Source organism: Podarcis bocagei, assembly GCF_964188305.1.
Source record: "Podarcis bocagei genome assembly, chromosome: 1".
Classification (NCBI taxonomy): domain Eukaryota; kingdom Metazoa; phylum Chordata; class Lepidosauria; order Squamata; family Lacertidae; genus Podarcis; species Podarcis bocagei.
Window position 1 is genome coordinate 52489610 of NC_138125.1, and position 25527 is coordinate 52515136.

General features: G+C 42.4%; 1 protein-coding gene across 3 annotated transcripts in view; it reads left to right on the plus strand.

The window, feature by feature from the left end:
• AMBRA1 (autophagy and beclin 1 regulator 1) overlaps positions 1–25527 on the plus strand; it is a 154025-nt gene that overhangs the window by 51446 nt on the left and 77052 nt on the right. For all 3 annotated transcript variants that reach the window (XM_081163623.1, XM_081163625.1, XM_081163624.1), the window contains 3 exons: positions 1693–1875; positions 16271–16351; positions 16436–16536. In XM_081163623.1, the coding sequence (XP_081019749.1) occupies positions 1693–1875; positions 16271–16351; positions 16436–16536 (365 nt within the window). The remainder of the gene's footprint in view (positions 1–1692; positions 1876–16270; positions 16352–16435; positions 16537–25527) is intronic.

Below are 25527 nucleotides of genomic sequence, written 5' to 3' on the forward strand. Positions count from 1 at the left end.
TTGAAAAAACTGAATGTTACTGGTAAAAAAATTCACAAAAACTCCTTACTAGGCATAGACAAGTAAGACATGGAAAGGAGGATAGATGGTTAAGTAAAGAAAAACGCAATGTAACATGAGTAATGAAAAAAGCTTTGTGTGAATGAATTGGTAGCAGGGCAAATCCTACAGAAAAAGTAGGCTGATCCATATATGGCCGAGATAAAATCAATTGTGTCTAAAGTGATTGATTTAAATCTCTGTTCAAAGAGGAGAAAGCAAGGTTGGCTTTTTTTGAGATAATGGGAACTTTGTAACTATTGTTGGAATCAAATGAGAGTGTTGAAAAATTGACCATATGAAAGGTGATATAATTAGAGTGATAAAGGAATTGGCAAAAAAGAATTGCTGACAGTTATTCCTGAAATGTCACAAATCACTGGGATTTGAAATAAAAATACTTAAGAATCTGTTCTTCCTAACCTACAAAAAAAAATCTTAAAATTTGTTGCCGCCTACTTACAATTAAACAGAAGGCTTACAGGATAATTGGCCTGTTTGAGTTCTCCATCCTGACAGCACTTTAGGTCTGTCATTGCACATATATAAAGAATGATTACCAAAAAAGACAAACAAATAATGTGTTTTGCAAAGGACAGCTAAATTCTGGAATACAAGTGTATTTCTTAAGAGATGCCAATATATGCCAGTCTTGGATACACTAATGTTATTGGATGGTAGGTTCAGTGGTCAGTTCATGACTATTCTTCTTTGACTCAAACCAATGGATTCGAGTTACAAGAATCTGAATTATTTATTTTCTAAATGTAAGGAAATGTCTATTACACAAGAACACAAAAATTGCCCTGGAGTTCAGATCAAAGGTCCATCTAGTCCTCAGCCCTCTTTTCTATAGAGGCCAACCAAGTGCCTTTAGGAAGTTCTGCTTGTGAGCAATAGCTTTCCCCAGCAACTGATATTTAGAGGCAGGATATAATCATCGTGACCAGTAGTTATTGACTCCTTGGATATAGCTGATGGGAACTATTCTGTCTGAGCAAAGAGTTAGGACCAAACTAGGCATGATGGTGGTAGATCATTTGTTTAAACATAGATCTTACCTTAACTTGTAGAAAACAGGTTAAGAGATTCATTTTTTAACATCAAAAGATAAATCAACATTCTCCATGCATTACATATTTATAGGGATGAGGAATAGGAAGGGAAAGAAAGAGCAGAAAATTGGGGAGGGCGGGAGGAGAAATCAAGGTAGTTGGCTGAATTTTTGTTTATATTTTAGTGGGGTGAGGAGAGACTGAAACGGAAAGTAAATTTTATGGGGTCTGAGACACTTTTTTATTTGTCCCAGCTGGCTGTCAACAGGGCAGCCAAGAATGAAAGTTGGAAATATGAACTGTAGATGTCACCTTGGTTGGTGAACTCACTTAGATGGCAATTCACTATTTCTCAGTCTCTACTCCTTAACAACAAATGTAATAAGGGTAATAATAAGGGTAATAACACTGACCTACCTTAGATATTGGTTGTATGAATTATGGATACAGCAAAGTTCAGGAAGTGGGAGAAATCTTTTAACTGCAGATACAGATTTGGACAATAAAGTTGCAATGCTAAACATTTAATGGGAAAGCAAGTTCAGTTGTATTTGGTGAGACTTGCTTCTGAACTAACAATGGTCTCTCATATTTTCAGGTTGTCTCCTGCTGCTTATTATGCCCAGAGAATGATCCAGTATCTTTCACGCAGAGATAGTATTCGTCAGCGCTCCATGCGATACCAGCAGAATCGGCTCCGTTCATCTTCATCTTCTGCTTCCACTTCTGAGAATACAGGTCCATCTGTAGAAGGAAATGATCTGGAATTTGAAGACTTTGAGTAAGTGTCCATTCTTCTTATTTCACCATGCTTGACTTTTCCTCTCTTCTTCTGTTCATAAGCACCTTGAGGTTTTTTTTAATAAGATAGTAGGTTTCATTCATACTTCTCAAAGACCATGGGTGAAAATTAACTAGTGCTGCAACTTGCCAGATGGAATGATCCCCACTCTCCTCCTGCTGCATGCTGTTATGGGGGTTCTCCCAACCTCCTGCTATAGCCAGTTTGAGGCGAGAGGAGGAGAAGCCTTGTGGAGTAAGTGGAATCCCTCACCTTGCACTGATGCAGCTTGTTAGACGACTCCTTCCTCAATAACTGAACACATTAACCAGTCTATTTTTAATAAATGGAAGGCAACTGCTGCAACTTTTCAAGTTGTTGTGCATTTGGATGGGTAAGTAGACACATTAGCTGGCTAAACTTGAACCCTATTCAGCTTTCCAAGGTTAGTACTGGTGCAGTGGAAGAGAATGGTCATTTTGGTGTTCTGTTGTCTATTCATATTTTCCTTAAGAATCACTTATTTAACTAAAGCTTCTGTCAGTTCCCTGAATGTATTAATGCAGTCATATGTTTTAATATGCTACAGAACTTATAATTATTAAAAGTGTAGAGCACACCTGATAACTGGTAATGTTCATTGCCACAGTAACCCATAGTTGTGGTTGTTGTATGAGCAGGGGGCTGAAAGAAGAGAAAATGACTTTTTGGAAATAGGGCTTTAGATTCATATATTCTGAGAATATTGATCCAGTGTAAAAAGCCCCCTAATCAGAGCTGAAGAGTACAGTAATTCCAGGCTGGCTAGATATCCCTATCTGATTTGCTCAGTCTCTTATGTTACGGCTTTCATAATGAATACGTGCAACCCTGCTGCCTCCTTAAGTTGGTACTTTTGCTTCTTGAATTTCTTGATGACAAACAGATAAGTAACAATTTACATCAACGATAAAGCATCTTGTAGTGCCCTAAAAGCTAACAATTTTATTCATCGTCTAGAATCTACTTCATATGTTAGTCTTTAGGGTGCCACAAGACTCTTTGCTTTTTAAGTGAATGAGTGTTGTTTTTGTTTTGCTTCCTGTTTATTCAGTTTCTAAGCCAATAAGGACAATTTCAAGTGATCTTTCTTGTGGCAGTTCTAATCTCAAAGTACAAGTACAGTACAGTGTGTCTCCACAATAGTCTTCTCTGTGGCTCTTAGCAATCATATGACCTGTAAACTGCTTGACTGGGATAGATATTTCTTACCTCCTCAAAAATGCTCTCCAGCTGGGACTGAGTAGATGGAGTACTCCATCACAATCCATGTTGATTCTATAGTGCCATCAGCTCAGGTAATAATCTAAACTGCTCATACCCTTGAATTCCAGTTGAACCAGGTAGTCTGAACTGGGCTCCTCCTAGAGCAGCAGGAAATAACCTTCTGGGGAGAGAATTTATGGTGGAGGCAGAACCCTTGTTCTTTGGAGCTGTCATGTCATGCTCTAGCAATTAACTACTCGGAAGCGCAGGGGAATGAGTGTGTCTTCCCCCTTTCATTGTGGTTTTGTTTGTGTAAGATGTAAATGAGGGGAGATATGTAGAAGCGTCAGCCGCCTAATAGCTTTCCCTAAGCAGCACTGCAGGCTGGAGGAGTAGGAGTGAGGCAGCCTGCTGAGGCCTATTGTGATGGGGAAAGCTCAGCAAGAGCAACCCTCAGTTATTTCCATTACTGCCTCCTATTCATCCTCTAGGGAAGGGGGCTTGACTGCTAAAAAGAATTGGTACATTCTTCATTCACAGGGCTAGGCAGATACCTGTGGAGAAATGTGTTCCCCTGCAGATAATATTCAAGCAGGGAAGGGGTCCATTCAGGAAAGTGATTCAGTCAGCCATACCCAAACTGCCTTTTATTTCATGCTGAGTAGGGAAGGGAGTGCATTTGTGTCCTATGCACTAGCTGTGCTTTTTGGTAACAAATGTTCCATTGTGATCTCTGCTCCTCTATGCATTTGAGGTATTATCTTCTATGCAGTTACCCTTCTTGGCTGATTGGGAAACTGGTAGAGGAGCCCTTTTAGGTGGAACCTTTTCTTTCTGCATTGAAGATTTTGTGTTTCTGAATTTCTTTTTTCCTTTTTTGCATTTATTTATATAAAATATAAATTATGGATAATTATTTAAACAACCTGTTTATAGAGTAGAAAGGTGATAGTCATGGAGCATAAAGCTGTCAAGGCTGCTAGTCATAATGGCTATATAGCCATCTCCAGTAGCGGAGGCAGTATGCCTCTGGGTATCAGTTGCTGGGGAGCACTAGCCATAAAGTGGTTCCTATTGGCATTTGGTTGACCACAGTGGGAACAAAATGCTGAACTGACTAAGCCTTTGGTCTAATCCATCAGGGTTTTTCTTACATTCTAATATGATACAGACTGTCAGGGAACTGCCATCAGAGCATCAGGTGGTGGAGGGACTCAGGCAGGATGAAAGAGACTCAACTGCTGAAGCAGGGACCAGCAGGGGGAGGAGTGGGTCTCTGAGGGAATGCGAGCAGGAGGGAGAGCTCAGGGAGGCTTCCAGCGAGAACAGTGGGGAGGTATCGGAGTCTCCCATAGGGAGACCCATACCTCGCAGGAAACTGTCACGCCGTGAGTCCAGGAGACGCGTTTCCGTTAAGGAACTTCTTTGCTGGAAACGCTTCCGCAGACAGCCACTGTCGGACTCTACTAGTGACTAGAGCAGACATGTCTGAGGAGCTCCGTCACACACGGAGGTTTGTGGGGGCGCACAAACTCTGAGGGAGCACGTTTTCACGCACAAGCAGCTAATCAAACCCTCACAGCAGTCCGACAGTCTTTGTACGCTGCCTGTGCAAGAGAAGGCATCATGAGCGAACCAACCGGAACCGGAGGAGCAGGGGCTGGAGCTGGTCCAAGCTTGGAAGATAGATACCGAGCGTTGGAGGTTCAACTGGCCCTGCAGACGGCGAGGCTGGAGGAGAGAAGGGCTCAGGATGCAGACAAGAAGGGGAGAGCCACTCAATTCCCCAGAAAGGTACCAGGATTGGTGCAGAAATTTGGGGGGGACCCCAAGGACTACCATGCTTTTAGGACAGAGATGCAATATGCCCTTAATGTGCAGTTCGATGAGTTCCCTGATGAGGAATCGCGAGTTGCTTTTGTAATTGGGCATCTTGAGAAAGGGGCTAGAGACTGGGTGCGACCCCTAATGGCAACGCACAATGACATACTAAAGGACACAATGAAGTTCTTTCGTGCAATGGATATCATGTTTTCCAGCGATATTGAGGAAGGGGTGGTGCGCAGACAGCTAATGGCTTGTAAGCAGGGGAGTCGATCTGTCCGTGAATATTGGACTGAGTTTACCATGCTGATTCACAGACTGAGTTGGGATTTATCGGCGGCACCCGTTCAAATGCTATTTGAAGAAGGTCTTTCTTCGGGGGTGAAAGACGAGCTGGCACGGAGCCCCAGGGCGGAGTCTATGGATCAGCTGACCAAATCTGCGCTGACCATAGGAGCGCGGCAGGAGGCAAGAGCCTTGGAGAGGCGGGAAGGGAGAGGGGAACGTTGGAAGGAGTTCCGCATTCCAGACATTCCTGAGCCAGCTTTCCCGCCGGCAGAGCCGATGGAAATCGGAACAGCGCGCGCGCGCGCATTTTCAAAAACCAGCGAGGGAGCTAAGAAGGAGGGAAAGGGCCCCCGGAAATGCTATCTCTGCCAACAGCCAGGCCACTTTGCCAGAGTCTGCCCCCAGAGGAAGGAATGGCAAGGGATGGTGGGAGCTGTTGAGGGGGGAGAAGAAGGGGGAGCGGAGCAGGTAAAAGCCAACGCCTGGTTGCCACAATTGGGGCACTGCAGCCAGGCCAAAGAGCAGTGAAAGTGCCCGTGCCAGAAGCTCCTCGACCTGCTCTAGTGATTGAAGTGACGCTAGAGCTGCAGAATGGGCACCCCCTAAAAATAAAGGCGCTATTGGACTCAGGCAGCTCCTGCAATTTTATGAGCAAGGAGTTTGCTGCTGAACACCAGATACAGACCATCCCTTTAAGCAACCCCCTGCAGGTGACCACGATTGATGGCAGGGAGTTGTTGGGAGGAGGAGTCCGCTTGCAGACTGTCCCAATGATAATGAGGGTGGCAAGGCACACAGAACTGATAGCGTTTAATGTGGCCACCCTGGGAGGCGCTCCCATTATTTTGGGAATGAGCTGGCTAGCTCTACATGATCCGCTGGTTGGCTGGCATCAAAGAGTGGTGTCCTTTGGTTCAGCACATTGCCTAGAACACTGCAAAGGGGAGAAGGGTTCAGTAGGGGCCCAAGCCACCCTAGCAGGGACTGAAGTAATGGGGAAGGTGAAGGTACCACCACAGTATGCAGATCTCAGCGACGTGTTCAGCGAGAAGGAAGCTGACCAACTACCACCTCATAGACCCTTTGATTGTCAGATCAATTTACTCCCTGGAGCACAGCTTCCCGTGGGCAAGTTGTATGCCATGTCAGACAGGGAAATGCAGGAGTTGCGAGGGTTCATTGACAAGAACCTGAAGAGAGGCTTCATCAGAGAGTCCAAAGCAGCAGGGGGGAGCCCAGTGTTCTTTGTGGACAAAAAAAATGCAGACAGGCCGAGACTTGTATGTGATTTTAGGCGGCTGAATGCAGTGACTGAACCGGTGGCGTTCCCTATGCCCAGAATTGATGATATTTTGACCATGGTGAGGAAGGGAAAGATTTTCACAAAGCTGGATCTAAGGGGGGCGTACAACCTGATACGCATAAGGAAAGGGGATGAATGGAAAACCACCATGTTTACCCCTTTGGGGGCGTTTGAATACCTCGTTATGCCATTTGGATTACAAGCAGGCTCCGCGTGTTTTCAATCTTTTATGAACCACGTGCTGGGCCCTTTGCTCTACAAGAATTGCGTGGCCTTTCTAGATGATGTGTTGGTGTATTCTGAGAATGAGGAGCAACATGTGAGAGACGTCAGAGAAGTGTTGAGCAGACTGCAAGCCAACAGGCTGTGGGTCAAACTGGAGAAGTGTCGGTTCCATACCAAGGAGGTGGAATTCCTGGGGTACCGCCTGTCAGACAAGGGATTGGCCATGGATCCCGGCAAGGTACAGGCAGTGCTGGAATGGAAAACACCCAAAACCAAGAAGGATGTGCAGAGGTTCCTAGGGTTTGGAAACTTTTATCGTAAGTTCATCCGCAACTTCGCCCATCTGACGGCGCCCATCACTGACTGTCTCAGCAGTAAGAAGAAGTTTGTATGGACGGCGGAGGCGGGGCGAGCGTTTGAGGAACTGAAAAGGGCCTTCGCCTCTGAAGAACAACTTCTGCATGTGGATTTACGAAAGAAGCTAAGGGTTGAAACAGACGCATCTGACAGAGCCATAGGGGCGGTGCTTCTTCTGCAGCCGGGGAAGGAGGAGTCGGAGTGGCGTCCGTGTGCCTTCTTCTCGCGGAAGCTGAACAAATCCGAGAGGAACTACACGGTGTACGACCGAGAACTGCTTGCTATTCATGAGGCGTTCCGGAGATGGAGGCATCTGCTAGTTGGTGCACAACATAAAGTGCAAGTGTGCACGGACCATAAAAATCTAGAGTACTGGAGAACGGCGCGAGTGCTCAACCAAAGGCAGTTGAGATGGGCCCAAGAGTTCTCCAAATTTAACTTTGAGATTTGTTATGTGCCAGGCCCAGAGAATGTTAGGGCGGACGCTCTCTCACGCAAGCCTGAATATTTGGAGGGGGAGGGAGCACCCGAAGAAACCCATATCATTCCAGAGGACCGCTGGGTGTGTGGGGCGACTTTGGTGGGGCAAAGGGAATTGGTAGAGGGTACGGTGCAGGATGCATACGCCCAGGGGAAACTCAGGGATCTCAGAGGGGAGGAAGACAAACCCGGTGGTTTTGAGGAGAGAAATGGGGCATTGTATTATAAGGGAGCGTTATATATACCTGAAGGGGAATTGAGGGAGAAAGTACTCAAGCAGCTGCACGATAGCCCCACAGCAGGGCACTTTGGGCAACACAAAACCATGTGGCTGGTTACCAGGGAATTTTGGTGGCCCAAGGTCAGGGAAGATGTGCGGGAGTATGTGAGAGGGTGTGAACAATGCCAAAGAGCCAAGGGGGAGAGGCAGGCGCCGGCTGGTTTATTAGAACCACTGCCCACACCTGAGAGACCGTGGGAAGCAGTGGCAATAGATTTCATGACTGATCTGCCAAGGTCTAGAGGGAAAACAGCCATCATGGTTGTAGTAGACCTGTTAACTAAAATGGCCCACTTCATAGCCTGCTCACATGCGGTTACAGCAGAAGAAACCGCCAAATTGTTTGTAGAGAATGTGTTTAGGTTGCATGGCGCCCCCTTGAGGGTGGTTTCAGACCGAGGGAAACAATTTACTTCCAGGTTCTGGAGGAAGCTCATGAGCTTACTGCATGTAGAGGTTAATTTCTCGACGGCCCGTCATCCTGAAACCAACGGGCAGGCGGAAAGAGCAAATGGGGTTCTCCAACAATATTTGAGGTGTTATGTTAATGACAGAGAGAATGATTGGGTGGAGAAGCTGGCGTTGGCAGAATTTGCCTACAACAATGCAGAGAACGTGTCCACGGGGATGAGCCCCTTTTTGGCTAATCACGGGTGCCATCCCAGAGCCTTCCCAGGGGGGGAGGGGGAGAACTGGAGCGTTCCAGCTGCAGAACAGTTCGTGGAAGAAATGGAAGCGATCCATCGCCAGCTCCAACTCAACTTAAACAGGGCTAAGGAGGAATATAAGAGGCAAGCAGACAAAAACAGAAGGGAAGGTGAAAGCATCAGGGTGGGGGACCAGGTGTGGCTGTCAACCCAAGGGTTGCCATTCAAAGGAGGTTGTAAGAAATTAAGACCCAAAAGGCTGGGTCCGTTTGAAGTCATACAGCAGGTCAATCCAGTGGCTTTCAGGCTCCGGTTACCGAACCACATGAAGCTGCACCCAGTTTTTCACAGGTCGTTGCTGTCACCGTATAGAGGAGACAGTGAGGGGAGGGTCACTAGGGGACCAGCAATGGAGGAGAAGGAACACAGCTACCATGTAGCGGAGATCCTCGATTCCAGGTGGAAGGGAGATCAAGTAGAGTATTTGGTAATGTGGGAAGGGGAACCGGAGTCGGAAAACACCTGGGTTAGGGCAGAGGATGTCAATGACGAGGTTTTAATAGAGACTTTTCATCAGAGGTTCCCACGTAAACCTCAGCCTGTAGCGAGGTTCCGAAGGGAATACTTTGCCACCACCGACGAGGAAGAGGAGTTGGAGGGGTTCCCAGATTCTGAAGAGGAGGAGGATTCAGCTGGCCAGGACGACGATCGATGGAGAGAATTGTTCGAGACGTCAGAAGATGAGGAAGATTCGTTTCGGGGTTTTAGCCCTTCACCTCCCAGGGGGGAGGAATTGGGAGGGGGTGAGGGGGGCCCTGGAGGGGAGGTGGATGTCAGGGAACTGCCATCAGAGCATCAGGTGGTGGAGGGACTCAGGCAGGATGAAAGAGACTCAACTGCTGAAGCAGGGACCAGCAGGGGGAGGAGTGGGTCTCTGAGGGAATGCGAGCAGGAGGGAGAGCTCAGGGAGGCTTCCAGCGAGAACAGTGGGGAGGTATCGGAGTCTCCCATAGGGAGACCCATACCTCGCAGGAAACTGTCACGCCGTGAGTCCAGGAGACGCGTTTCCGTTAAGGAACTTCTTTGCTGGAAACGCTTCCGCAGACAGCCACTGTCGGACTCTACTAGTGACTAGAGCAGACATGTCTGAGGAGCTCCGTCACACACGGAGGTTTGTGGGGGCGCACAAACTCTGAGGGAGCACGTTTTCACGCACAAGCAGCTAATCAAACCCTCACACAGACTTTTCTCATCTTTTCCAAGTGATCATTCTTGTGTGATAGCAGCAATATTGTATACATCCTTCTTTAGGTAGTAGGTGGTGTTGCTTCTGGTGTTTGGGAGAACAGTTTCTGTTCCTGAAACTTCATACATTGCTGGTCAGGATAATACTTATTGCTACACTCTTCTGTGTATTACTTTACACCTATTTTTTATTACATGTACCACCTTTCTGCCAAAGCACCCAAGATGGTCTATTATTAAATCAGTATCCTGCATGAGGTTGGCTTAGAGTTCTTTACACAAGTTACCTAGCCCACTTTATTGAGGAGTGGAGAACCTGAACGTAAGCCTCCCATATTCCAGTCTCTTATCTAGCTCCTATACCATGCTGGATTTTAAAAAGGAGAGAGAGACACAGACCTACAGTTTGACTAGATTAGTGTTAGAAACTGAGATATGAAAGCTAGGATCTACAGTAAATGGCACCTTAAACCTAAGTTATGGATGCAACAACGGAATGTCTAGGTGCACTTTTTTATAACCAGAATACGAAGCTGAAAATGAATGAACTGCAGCTAAAATATTACGTTCATTTTTCACATGGTCTAGTCCTCCCCCTGCCCACCCCCCTAATATTCTTAAGAGGGTCTCTTCTCCAGTCTTCAGAAAGTAGCTGAAAGTAGGGATGCAGAAAACTGTTTTCCTTTCCTTCCATTCTAGTTTTAATCTGAAATCTTGGGCACAGTACTGTATCCAGAGCTCAGAAACTGCTCATGCTAATGAAATTCGCTGTCGCAAAATGCTCCTTCGAACACTGACTAGATCTATATCTGTTTGGGAATGGGAAAAATCTCTTCAGCATAACCTTCAAATTATTATTTTCTCCAAGAAATCACTGTCATGCACAGCCAGCTTTCAGAGTTTTATTCATGGGATTTTCCAGAATTCTCCAGCACATTTTTAGTATTAGGTGCATGAGTTGTGAAGCTCATAATCTAATTTTTCTTGCATGTATGTTAAGTATTATGCAGTAACATAATTGTTCCTAAGTATCTCACAGGAGTTGGACCTGCTGTAAGTAGTTTCCTTGAGCACAGAAAGGTTACATTCTTAGACTGAGAATTTACACGTATAAATATGGCAATGTCCTGAATTCTGCCATCTGTCTTCAGCAAGCGATGGGAAAATATGCAGATTTTATTGTGTTTTGACACACACTGAAATACAGATTCTCAGGACCATGAGTTGCTCTGTCTGAAAACCTCTGAAATTTTTCATCACTGTTTCATAAAACATTCCTGCATTCAAGAGTGAGCTACTTAATAGAAACCACTTCATATAAAATAATTTTTTTGGAAATTGTATCTCCTCTACTTTTCATGCCCTCTCATTCATTTGGTTATTGGATCAGTGGTTGTATGACATCTAAGTTACTTTCATATTCTTCAAATGATGCTTTATAGCCAAACTATTTTGTGCCTTTCCTTTTTTTGAATACAAGGTGGGCCTATTTATCTAACATATACGAGACAAATTAACCATTCTGAGTGGTGTTCTGTTGTGAATGGGGTATACCAGGTCTCGCCAGCTTTTCTGGACCAGTGGACCATTTTGAACTTTGAGTGGGCAGTGGGCAGCAGTCACAAAATGGCACAACACAGAATGAGAGAGAATACAGTTGTTGCTGCTTCTCCCCTATCCTGGGCAACCTCATATTTACCATAGGAAGTCAGCTATATCCTGCTGGTCCTGATTGTGGAGATACAGCTGTTAAAGACACAAGAATCCTGTTTTCCTCAATCCCAACCCAAAACCAAAGCCTAGCCTGCTGTCCTTTAACCACTTACCTGGGAGTAAACCCATTAAACATGAGGTAGGCGTGTATACTACTGCACTGGGGCTTCTGCTTCCACAGTGGGGCCTCCCCCTTCCTCTTTCCCAGTGCTCCCTGGGTTGCGGGGGCAAGAGAGCTTCCAAAACAGAGAATTGTTCCACCTGGCAAGCTGCAGTGCTTGTGTTGGCGGGATGTTCACTGAATTTGAATTGCCTCCTATGTTCTTTGTATAGTACAAGTTAGTATTTTTTAATTTGCACAGAACTTGTTCGGCCTGCTCCCCGCCCCCCATGGAATTCTATTAGCAGTAGATGTGGAAGTAACCAAAATCTAGAACTTCTAATGAATTCTGAGAAGAACATTCTTTTGTTTCTACGGACTAAATCTTCCTTTCTTTGGTTTTTGTGGAGACTTAAACAAGTGATCTCAATTCTTTTTACTAGACCTGCAGGGATAGAAATGGTTCTTTCTAGCTCTTTGAACATTTGAAGCCCTCTGCTAGAGTCTCCTGTCCAATATTTGCTGATTTTCCCTGCCAGCCACAGTTGCTACCTGCTTGCTGTGAGGTAGGGCAGGGGAGAGGACGATTTCAGACAAATAAGGGAAGAGTATCTGTTCACCATTGCAAGCTCCCTCTTTAGAGGAACATCCCTATTACCATTTTAATCTGTACTGATGCTGCCTTCATATGGTGTCTATTAACACTTCAGCTTTTTAAGGGTGTGTTTTTGCCAAGTGTTCTGCTTTTCCCTTTAGAAAATTTCCAATTGCCATGGTATCCAGTGACCCATTGCTGCAGTTGAATATAACAGTTCATTGTTGTCTTGCTAATTATTTATCAGTGAGACAAGTAGGATCAGAGGAGACTCATTTAGTTTCTGGGTCAGGACGCAGACTTGTGACTTCATTTTTTCAAATTGGCTTTCCTATAGCAATTCATCTTCGGCATTTAGCAGGGCTCTGCTGCACTGCATATCATTTGACCAGGTGATGAATCCTCTTGTATTTGGTACTTGTCAGAGGTACTTGATCTTGTGAAGTGCTTTTCTATGTTGTAGAAATCTTTTTATTCTTTAAATGGCCATGTGAGACGTAATCAAGGCTGTAGTTTAGTGTTTTTCCCCAGCTCTTTGCGAGAACCATTAATAACCCACTATCTGCAGCCCTGCTGGCTTAAAACTTTAACTGATAAATTGGCAAGTTTGGTGTTTCCCATGTCACAGGTAGGGAGGGAATGACATTTCGCAAGTGGGAAAGGCTACCTAAAGCTTGGTGAGCATGGCAATCAGGCTCTACCTGGCTGCTACTTTATAAATTAAATTTGGTACAAAAATGAGATTCGAGTGGCAAGAGGAGACTCTAATCTACTAGCATATTTACAGCCAATATGAAATTGTTCCTTGCATTTTTCTAGTGTTCTCCCCCTCCTCTTAATTTTTATTACATTTTTAGTCCATCTCTTGGGATATTGCTTCCACAGAAAATGCTTTAGTGTAATTTGAATGTTCTTTTATTCAGCATACTTCTCTCTTCTTTCCTCTCCATGGTGATAAATCCTTCAAAATCTTAGCAATTGTTTTAAAAGTTTATTTTTAACTTAATTATTTCCTTTTAACTGATCAGCACAATTTTTAGATAATTTGGGGAGGAAAATCTATTTAAGATTAATCTGTTAAGATGCCTCTCCCTTTAAATGGACTTTCTGATGATTTGGCTTTAGATGCATAGCGGTTGTATTAATTGGCTAGTTGTATAAATTAGTAGTTTAGATTAATCCTCCTTTTGCTTAAAGAAGGGAACCTGATAACCTAAGAATATTAGAGTGGACTTAACATTTCAGCCATTTTGATTTGAATGAAGGGAAGTTACTAACAACAAGAGGGATATTAAAAAAGGGTTGACAAGAGTGTTAGGTCAGTTCAAAAAACTTAGGTATTTAAAATATTTAAGTTGTGGTACTTCTTTTAACTTTGTAGTTCAGTCGGTTAAGAAGACACTGTATACAGAAGACACAATACAGAGGTCAACTACAGAATGCACATTTAATGCAACAAAGTTAATTTAAACGTTTCAAAAGGAAATCAAATTAAAAAATGCACATTTGGCAAGAGAATAAAATATTATAAGTATAGACTATATCTGCTGCTGTTGCTGCCAGTCCTGCCAACAGTGGTTCTTGACAGGTTCATTTATAGGTATTTAATGAAAGTTAAATACCTTTAAGAGTCTTGTCAACACTTTTATTTGTATCTCTCTTGGTGACAGTAATACTGGGCCCAGGGCAGAACGTTGTAACAAACTGCCATGCATCCAGCTGTTTTCTTGAAAAGAGCTGAACATGGAAGTGTGATTTAATTCTAAAGACATAATTTTTTAAAAAATAAACTTGCTGGAAAAATTGGTTAAGAACTTCCATGAATATCTCATTCTTTTAGCTATTTATAGGGCCCTCTATAAAAAGCAGGCAGTTTTTGAATGGCTTCAGTTTTCTGAGCTGCAGAGCACTGGTTTTAACAACATCAACAATAACAACAGAAGAAGAAGAAGGAGAAGAAGGAGGAGGAGGGAGGGAAAGTGGGGAATATTGATTAAAACTCAGAAGCTCCTGGAAGACTGCGGTACAAATTAAGTATGAAAGGGGAAGTGGAGAAGAAATAGCAGGAGCGGAGTAAAAATACTTTGAGGCATGTTGCAGCAGGACGAAAATATAAAATAAAAAGCTTTCATTGTTTTGATCATCTTCTGGATCAGCAACTTCTGCCTAAGATGAAGAGAATGAGGCACAGTATCTTCAGAACCTGTGAGCACGATTCAACTAATGAGTCCAATAAGCAAAAGTCCTGCTCCAGGATTTCTGATTGCACAATGGGGCTTTCCCCCATCTCCTCCACTGTGCCCTATGAAATTGGCTCTCATGGGGTTGGAAGAACCCCTGGAACACCTCAGGGCCGGGGAGAGCAAGGATCATTTTTTCTGGAAAGCTGAAATGCTTACCCCAACAAAACAATTGTTATAGTGTGATGTTGAATTCCTTCCAGTATTTTGACTTAGCATAAGGAAAGCTGAACTATACAAGTCCCTACCACAAGATAATCCTATGAGGAGAAAAATAGCAATTTCCAAATATGCAAGTCAACCTCAATCAGCCATAATTTTGTGATTGGTTCACTCTATGGAGAGCCATGTTGTTGTTACTGGTGGGCATCAGTAATTTTCAGTGTTCTCAAGTGAGCCCTGGGGATAGAAAGTTTTGAGAACCTCTGCTCAGTCTAAGAGGTCCTTCTCTGCCTACATTCTGCAAGACTGTAGATTTTTCCTTCTTATTTCTCTTTCCTGCTTTTGGTACCCTGACCTCGAGTGGCCTTTTTTTAGATGTCAAAATGCCAGTTGGTTGCTGGTTTTCCTGTTCTTTTATGTCTCTTGGGATATTTATCCCAGGGATTTGCATTTTACCCTATTACTTGGGGAAACCCGATGGCTATCTTTACAGTAGATTCCTGCCCTCAGGTATTACTTGATTCAGATGGATTCTCAGTTTCTAAGCCCTGCGTTACAGCTTAGGGGCAGGAAACCCCTAAGATTCCTATCCTGTAGCATCTTTTTATGTTCTTGGGGAAACCTTCAAAATATTGCAGTATACTATGTCCTGTTAATTGCCATTTTGCTGCTAAATTGCCTTTGCAAGCTTACATACATAATTTATTCAATGTTTGTATATGCTGCGATCCCATATACATTGCCTTTAGGGTAACAGTCCCATTGAACTATATCAGAGTAAAAACTAAGCTATTAAATTTACTATAGCACTTTAAAAACCTGAGATGCATTGTTTTGTCTTTGCACTGCAATCTTAACATCTGCTTTCCTTGCCCTCTCTTGGCAGTGTTGATATGCTACATAAATGCCATCTACCAATTTGGAGCAGTTGGAAGGTTCTTGAGTTTTATTTTCTGAAGGGGCTGAACTAACCTTGAGCTGGCAACATAGCAACACCAGCTTCTCCATTTCCTTTTATTGTTGCTGTTAAATGCTGAATGTTTTCATACCATAGAACCACTCAAACAGGCATAAAGATGTTGAAACTGCTTTGTTGGATCAGACTAGCATTCCACCTTCCATCAGTGATCACCAGATGCTCCTGCAGAGCTATGGGAAAGGCAGTGGTGAGCCGCTAACTTGAGTGTCACTTTGAGAAGGTGCACTAAGGCACCACTAGCTTGTGCCTGGTGCTGGCTGAGAAATGTACAGCTATCCTTCAGGATACAGCATTGCTGTATTATATGAACACTAAGTAAGAACTGACTTGTTGAATCCTGTATACGAACCTTGTATGAATGAATGACTTAAGACTCAACAAGTGTCTCTCCTGTCTCTCCTCAGTTTTAATATTTTATTTAGGAAAATTGCGAAAATAGGAATATTGGTCCAGATTATTATGGAGGGAGTAGTGGATTATTCCACAGTTTGTCCTACTTCTTGCTCCCATGTGAGGCATGAGTGAGATCAGTGTATTAAATTGGTGACCTTTACTGTAGTGCAGTAGAAATGGGAGTAGATTTTTAAAAGTTGTAAGCAGATTGCTTGACATTGGTTCTGTATTGATCATTGTGGCTGGCTTAGAAGAGTTCTCATATCTTAACCTGACAATATGGAATCTGTAATTAACATATTCTTTATTCCTCCTTAAGGGACAACGGAGACAGATCAAGACATCGAGCTCCTCGGAATGCCCGCATGTCTGCCCCATCCCTTGGGCGCTTTGTCCCCAGGTAAGGCCTGCACATGTGGCATCGCATTAACCCTGGTCTCAGTGGTCTGGCAGTATTTTTCATGGATTCTGTCTCCCCTTCTAGGCGTTTCTTGCTGCCAGAGTACTTGCCTTATGCTGGGATTTTCCATGAGCGGGGACAGCCTGGTTTGGCCACTCATTCCTCTGTTAACAGGGTTTTGGCAGGTAAGGATCTCCTGCTCCTCTTTTTTTGAATCTGATACTTATATAGGTGAGCTAGGATGGGTATGAAAATCAAAACTGACATGGCTATAATCTATAAACGCAAAGATAGACTCCAGAATGACTGTATTATCCATTTGTGCACATTTTTTGTTGTTACTGATAGCACATTCTTTTGGAAAGAAAGCTGCAGGCAGGGAAATCCTAGAATTGAATTCAAGAACAAGGATAGGCAGAACAATTTTTGAAAACTTCTTTTCAAAAGCATAAGTGTTTCTGTTTCTTTTTCTCTTAAAAATTAACATTCTGACAAGCTAATGATCAGTTTGCTGCAGGTCCCTCTAATTCAATTATAGGGTGCCTTGTTCATGTTCTGGGCTGTAAAACTTCTCAAGAGCAGTTCAGATTCAATTAGGATCCTAATAGGTGCATATTAAAACTTTGGCAATATATACGAATATTGCACAGCCAACTAGAAAGTACTTTGTGTGTGAGTAGGTAGAAGGTAGATAAAATGAGATTTTTTGTGATGACAGAATTTCTATAGAGGTGGTTCATGGACCTTGAATTTGGTATTTGTTAGTACCTAATGCAATAATGGGACGCAGGTGGCGCTGTGGGTAAAAGCCTCAGCACCTAGGTGTCAGGGAGCTTGCCGATCGAAAGGTCGGCGGTTCGAATCCCTGCGGCGGGGTGCGCTCCCGTCGTTCGGTCCCAGCGCCTGCCAACCTAGCAGTTCGAAAGCACCCCCGGGTGCAAGTAGATAAATAGGGACCGCTTACAAGCGGGAAGGTAAACGGTGTTTCCGTGTGCGGCTCTGGTTCGCCAGAGCAGCGATGTCACGCTGGCCACGTGACCCGGAAGTGTCTTTGGACAGCGCTGGCCCCCGGCCTCTTGAGTGAGATGGGCACACAACCCTAGAGTCTGGCAAGACTGGCCCGTACGGGCAGGGGTACCTTTACCTTTTTAATGCAATAATGATCTAATGTTTGTCTAGATCAAGCTTATAGCAATGTGCTCTTGGATTTTAAAGGCTGCTGTAGTAAGCTAAATAAGCATATTATTTTTCAGGGACTTTCTTGCCTTATTGATCTCTAACATAGAGATGGCCAACACAATGTCCTTGAGATGTTGTTGGACTACAACTCCCATCATCCTTGATGGCTAGGTCTGATGGGAGTTGTAGGCTAACAACATACGGAAGTCTACCACTATTTATTCTGTGGCATTCTGATGAAAAGGTATAGAGCTGGTCTACTTGTTGTGTATGCTGTTAGTATAAGAAGACTATAACCAAGAGCGTGATGTCTGTGAATAGGTATGCCAAATAAAATCTGGGCACATATTTATAATGATAATAATACTGTTGTCCACTTACTAATAATGTGTTCCTAACCTCACTTATGTGGGAGTAAGACCCATTGAATAGGAGTAGACATGATATGGGGATAGTTTGCTTTGTCTTATCTAGTAAATTAAACTTCTGGGAATAAGGGGAGGGCCATTCCATCCACCCCACCCTTTCAGATTCCATATGGTTCAAAATTTCTTGAGAGGCTCTTTGTTTGACTGGCATTGTTCTTTAGTCATTAAAGTTTTTTGTTTCAAGTCTTTTGCTATTCCAGACTGAGGGTAGGAGCCTCCCTCTACCAGATAAGGGCACTTTTAACTTTCTCCCTCCTCTTTGCTGAGGAAGTGATCTTGTCACTTTGCTCATCTGTAGAAAGGAGACTTTACCAGGTATGATACAATATCCCCATTTCTTACATTTTTCTTGCAACACTTTAAGGTTGCTAAGCACCTCTTTGCTAGTGCTTGTTGCTTTTCGACGTGATGCATCCTTTCCCTATTCTGGTTTTCTGTGTGGGATTTTGTCGTAGGAATATGGAAATAGCTCACCAGGAGATGATGATAATTTGCTGCCAGGCAACGCTGCCGAATTTCCCCCCTGCTCTGCTTAGCTGGAGACATCTGCTTCTGCTCCCTGTTAAGAATCTTTCAGCTGCTTGTGGTGATAGCAAGAAATGTTACCTAGTTTTGAGGGTGAAAGGCAGATTCTTCTAGCTGCTAGTAGCTGTCTCCTTTCATGTTCCTTTGATGGAGTGTGCTTATACTTGTTGATATCTTTGAACCTAGGCATTGGATACAAGTAAATATTTGGCACCCCAGAAAGGCATTTTGGGAACCTCCCCATCAGAACGAGATAACATTTGAATTGCCTTACCTACCAACAGTGCTAGGCATATAAATACCATTACTTAAAAGAAATACATTCTGATTTTCTAGGTACTTTATTGTTGTTTCCTTATGTGATCACTACAGTAGAGATTAACACTGAACTAAATTCACATTTGAATTATCCAACTACGGCAACACGGTTCATGCTCACTTTAATATTCTGTAGTCAGCAACGGGATGACTGAGGGATCATAGATTGAAGCTGAATTCAGATAGCACAAGTATTCTTGGGTGGAACTATACCTGCAGGTATAGGGCGGTATATAAATTCAATAAATAATACAGAATTTAATCCTTTCTGGAAATCTGTTCTTAAACCAAGGCCATTCTTAAACCGAGGTGCGCTTTCCCTAATGAGGCCTCCCACCGCCGGTGCCCTTCCACCATTCGGCTTCTGTTCATCTTCCGGGGCAAAGTTCGCTAACCGGAACACCTGCTTCCGGTTTTGCAGAACTCGTTTATCGAACAGTTCGTTAACAGGGCTGTTCATAGACCAAAGTACCACGGTAATAAGGTTGAAACAGTTTTTCAGAAAGGAGTCTCACCCCTGTGATATCAGAGACCTCTTGTCAGGCACCTCCTAAAGGGCCACCACTCATGTCAGTCCTGTCGGTAAAGAACCTCCTCTTGGGGAGGCACCTGAGAGTAAGTTGACTACTGAATCAGTATCTTTGTTGCCAGGGACACAAAAGAGGCTGGTGCAAACAAATCTCCCAGGCCCAGCCCACTAGCAAAAGTGTCTATTTGTCCAGACCAGAGATGCCTGTTTTTTGCCATGCTATGGCTTGTACCCACCACACTCTTCAAAAGGAAGAGGCAGGGACTATGCAGGCAATATTCTATCCAATCAAATTGTGATGCATCCTACACCATTTAACCATTAGCACCACCAGTTCCTCCTTGCAAACCACAGCTTCTTCTCACAGAATAGAACAGGAGAACTTTTGTGTAATACCACAGTTGATGCTAAGCATATGACAAAATATATATCATTTAACAGCAACAAGAAGAGTCTTTTGCCAAATTGCACCTCTTCTTTTAGTTTGCATCTCTAAACTGGGAGAGTGTGTGTCACAATTTGCGCCAGCATGCAGAAAAACAAGTTGTGAAACTTACCAATTCCAAAAAATTAATGTGTCTACATTTTTTGGCGCAGGCAAAATAGCCCTCTTAGGCCCCCACCCCCCTGAATGGCACTGTGTCTGCCTGCCTGGCAACTAAGAGTGCTATTCGAGGTCTTTCTCTGGGTGCCCTTTCCAGTGGTATTTAGGTTAGGTGATGGCTACCAGAAGGAGGGCCTTTTCTTTTATTGTATCCCATGTATGGAAGGTGACATCTGCCTTCCACCTTCTCTGTTATGCTTTGGAAGCCAGACAAACTTTGTCCTGATGCTCTGGGCTTTTTGTAGCTGATTTATATTCAGTTATGTTCTCACGATATCTCTATGCTTGTTTTGGCTTAATAGTTTGGTTTTCGGCTTTGGGGGTTATTTAACTGCCATTTTTTGTTTGTTTGATGCAATGGTGTACTTTTTATTTTATCTACTGGTTTATCCCTTCAGTAATGGTTTTGATTTTTCTTATTTATTGTGCTCATGTCATATATGGTGAAAAGGCTCATTTGCAATATTCAAACCAGGATTTGGAGATCATCTGAATACAGCAACTGTGGTTTGTAAGAAATGATTTCCTGTTAGGGAATTCTGCATCTGTACATGGCTCTTTAATTGATTATCCGCTCACTTTTTATGTAAGCTACTCATTCAAGTGAATGAATTGTGATACATTTCACCCCAGTAGGAATTTGAACTGCTGTTTGAACGCCTTAGGTAAATGGACAATTAGTGGTGGTATGCTGGCTATATTCTGGCTGTTGCTTCAATAATTAACCCAATTACCTTTTACTTTTTTCTTTAATGATGAAAGTGAGCATGTTAACAAGCTGGTTTAGTTGCCTTGGAAACCATATTCCAAGTAGCTACTCAGACTTTCTCAATGTTCTGGAATGACACTTCTTCTGCATTCAACCCTTTTAATACTAAATTTTCTCCCTTCAGTTAAGGGTCTCTGGTAAAACGGATTTTGTTATAATCTCCTAGGTTCTGTTACCCAGAGCCAGTTTCTCTGGTACTATTAGTTGGACAGCAAAACCAGTATGTGGCATTTTGTTGAGCATTTTACCTAGTTTTGCTAAGATGGTGTTTATATAAAGCACTGAGTTCAACAAATATTGCAAGTTCCATCCTTTCCTCTCTCTTGTTTCTCTGATGTCATCTTGACTTGTTGGGACTTTCACCATAACGTTATGCCACTAAGTGTATTATAAAACAGGGCCAACCATCACTTTTAAAATTCTAAACCTGTTCTGTGTTGATACCTGTGTAGAAGTGAGTTAAATACTACCAAGCCTATTGTAAGACAGGTTTCCTACAAATAAAATAATTGATGTAAGATATTTAATACTTCTGCTTTCTCAGATGACCTCTTCTAAGCAGTAAACACAAGCTGACACTTAGTGATCCTTGAAACATCCTCTTTTAATTAGGTGGTTGTAGTCCATGGCGCAGCTAGGCCAATTGGCGTACTTAAATTTAACCATCTGCTGTGCTGGGGGCAGAATCACACAGAATATCAAAAGTGAATTGACAAATCATCTGCATATTAATTAATGCACTGAGACTCATTGGGTAAATGCATAAGCTTTAAGTGTTGAGTTAAATCCATAATAAACTTGCCAGTTCCCATGGTTTATAGTAGAGCATAGCCAACTTTTACTTACATCAATGTATAGTGGACAAAAACGGGATATGGAGAATGGTAAATGGTAAAACTAAAGATGCACGTTACAGTATTTAAAGTGATGTCTGCACCCAGCTTGTGTCTTAAATGTGCTGATGTTCCTGTTTCCCTGTTCTCCATTTTGTTCTTTGCATTCTGAAGATGAATGCAACAATATGGAGGATAGTCTTTTGAGCAGTGCTGGTTTGTGTTCAGAAGGATACACCAAAAGAGTCTAGGAATATGCAAATGTTTTTAGCATTCCTGTGTCTCCTTTTACAAGGGAGGAGATATTCTGTGACAGCATGTCTCTGTCATTGTAGAGAGGAGAATGTTAGGAAATTATTAGCTTTCTGTTTGGTAATTATCACTATCATATGGGGAAGTGGGTACTGGCATCATGATTACATTGCTAATGACAGATCAGAGGATCTAATTTCACTACTTTTTCAGTCTATGAATATAGACCTTTGGCCTTCATGTTTACTTATTCAAGAATTCTCTTACTAGGAGTTAAGAGAGACTTTTTTGAAAGATCTAAGCAAGGCCAATTTGGTCAAAAGGCTTTTGAGGTGCTGCAGGCAGCTTTCTTCAGTGAATAGTTTTATTTGAATGAATATAGCTGCTTGTTGAAGTTTTTTTCAGATGACGTTAGTTTAGTTTGAAGTCCAGAACAAAAGTATAGTAACTGGCAGAAGCTGGCTGAATGGCAAGGCTGCTTCACTGGAAATAAACACCTGAAGAGTGAGTAAACCGGTTGATCTTTTGCTGTGTTTTGCTACTTTTGCTATTTGAGCCAGTAGGTCCTCCAAGTTCTTCTCATTTTTTTTTCGTAATAGGGACCTGTCTTACTAAGTGTCACCAGTCCCTGTCTTACTAAGTGTCTTATGGAAGTTTTTTTTAATGCTTTCACTCAAGACTTAATCCCAACTTTACTCTGAGGAAAAGATAGGCAGTTGCTTGGTTTTGTTAGCTGTTTTATCTTTTAAAAAGTTGGCAGTGTTGTCATTCCTGTGGACTAGATAAAGCAGGTGGGTATTTCTCTGTACTTTCATATTCTACAATTGGTTCTGAGGAAAGGGGTTGAGGTGAGAGTCAGGAGCCTGTTTGGAAGAGAATATAGCTCACAGGCCCTGTTCTAATTAGCATCCTTCCTCCTGTTCTTTACATTGCTTGCTATTGTGACTTGGGGCTTATGCCAACCAAGTATTATTTAATAATTCTCTTTGATGTCTTTTGAAAGAAACTAACGAGCAAGGCCTAATTATGGAGAACCTTTTGTTTTTCAGTCTTTAGGCTGGTGTAAACATAACACTGGCTCTCAGGTTTCTGTTTTGCTAACTATGGTAAGCGATCTCTAGAATGTGTCATCACATTCACAGTAGCCAACAATGCAAAATAATTTCTTAATCATTGCTAATCATTATGAATTTAGGAATTGTTAATCATTACAAATTTCCTAAGCAGGCTGGAGAGCCAGCATTGCACCTATGCTGCCCCTATTTCAATGAGACTAAGCATTCAGTTAGATGCACTAATGGAAGTTCTGTGTTTATACATGATGGGCAGTTTCATGCATAAAGAGGGGAATAGGGACTTGATTTTAAAAGCAAAAGGGGCACACAGACAAGGACTTCAGTAGAACCCTCTGTGTACATCTCAATACTGGAATTGTTCTTGGTTGGTTTTGTACTCAGAAAGCTCCTTTTATCTTTAAAACTGAACTATTCTGGATAGTGGTCATGATGTGCATGTTTTTTATTCCACCATCTGTCACCAAATATGTGGTGTATTGTGGGCAAGCTAGGGTTTACGATTCCACCATTATAGTATAACATGCTGGATCCCTGTCACATAACCATATATTTAATGTACTTGCTTCTATTGTCCTTTTTGTGTTCTTGCTACAGTCATTAGGATTTAAATAAAAAATACCAATATATAGCCTTCTTAAAAAACAAGTAGACCCATATAGTACTTGTCTATAGGCATGGGAGAGACAGACCAGGGCTTGAAGTAGAAAACATATATATTGTAATTTTTTTAAAATAGTTTTTATTAAAGATTTTCTTAGTTTACAAAAGTATGTGCATCGCTTTTTTCAGGTTGTGTTTTTTACAGATCAATTACATTTGTTGTGAGACATTGGTGATATTGTAATTTGTTAAAGCTTAAAAATAATATAAATAATATTTATTCACAGGTTGATTACATAGCAGTAGTTGATAACTGCATATAGTACTGTTGCTATAAATAGGTGTTTGTGTAGCAGTAACCACCACCACCACTAGCCCATTACCCTATCAGCTCTACCCTTAGTTAAATTACAGGCTGGTAAGGATGCATCAAAGTCTTCTCTTCCTCACAGACTTTTTACATGGTCTTTACCAGAAGTCTTGTCTCTGGTTGGATATTTGCTGTTTTTGCTACCTGCTGATATAGTGGCCTTAGCAGTTCCCAAAGGAGGGCTGCTGCAGTCTTCTTCCCTTCTTTGCAAACTGTCTTAGCTTCTGCCTTTATTGATTTCATCTTTAGGGCACTGGCTCTCTCCTCTTTGTCATCTGCTAGTTAACTACCAGACTTCCTTAGCTCCGGGTCCCTCTGTGGGCTCCCCCTGGCGGTTGCTATTGCTTCTTCCAGTTTCTGACTCTCTTAGGTTTGATTCTCACTTCTTAATAAGTCTCTTGTTATACTCATCTTTGAATCTCTTCATAATCTCCCACAGACTGGCCAAGTCGCTCTCTGACTTCAGACCATGAAACAGTTCGGAGCTTGCACTTTGCATTCTTTACAGCCACAGGCTTCCAGCAATTCACCAAGTTCACACTGGAATTCCAAAATTTCATTGGTCTAGAACAATTAAATAATAGGTTTGAAAGGAATATTTTCATATCATATTCCACTGAATCTTATAAAAGCTGTGGTGTCTAGCATAACTGAAACCTTCAGATTTCAGCGTCAAAATCATTGGCTCTTGGTATACAGCAAGCTGAACCCCAATACAACATAACTCTTGACTTCTGTTTGAAGTACAAAACCAGGCTTTTCTTCTTTCACACAGGTAAAGGTAAAGGGACCCCTGACCATTAGGTCCTTTTAAATATATATATATATATTTATTAGAGGTTTAGAAATTACAGAAAAAAGAAAAAAGGAAAACAACAAAAAATTCAACAAGACATACATTTCGATACATAAAAAAGGAAAATAAAAAACAATACAACAATAAAAAACACACATCCAATACTCCATATCTTTATCTTTCATTTGCTTCTTTCCTCGACCTCCTCACACCTCCCTTTTTTGTATTCTAGTTTAGTTAATTTTTCCAGCAAATTCTTTACATCTTTCTCAATTTTTGTTAAGTAATTTATCTTAACGGTCTAACATATTATTTCACTCAGCAAATCCTTGCTATCTTTCACTGTGTTCTGTCATTCAATTTACCTTAATTTATTTTAACCTTATCTTACCATAAAATACCTTAAAGCTTAAAACGTAATATTTATTTATACATAACTCCTTACTTTGGCCACCTCATGAGAAGAGAAGACTCCCTGGAAAAGACCCTGATGTTGGGAAAGATGGAGGGCACAAGGAGAAGGGGACGACAGAGAATGAGATGGTTGGATGGTGTTCTTGAAGCTACCAGCATGAGTTTGATCAAACTGCGGGAGGCAGTGGAGGACAGAAGTGCCTGGCGTGCTCTGGTCCATGGGGTCACGAAGAGTCGGACACGACTAAACGACTAAACAACAACAACTCCTTATATCATTTCTACTAAAGCCAAATAGTTTCATTCCAACATTTTTCCTAATACTCATTAGTTTTACACTAATTCTCAAAATAATTTTTTTTTAAAAAAAACCTTCCAATCTTCATCCAACGTCTCTTCTTCCTGGTCTCGGGTTATGTCAGTCCTTACTGTCCATTCCATCTAGTTCATCAACCTGGTGCTCTTGTGTCCGAGGCTCTTAAG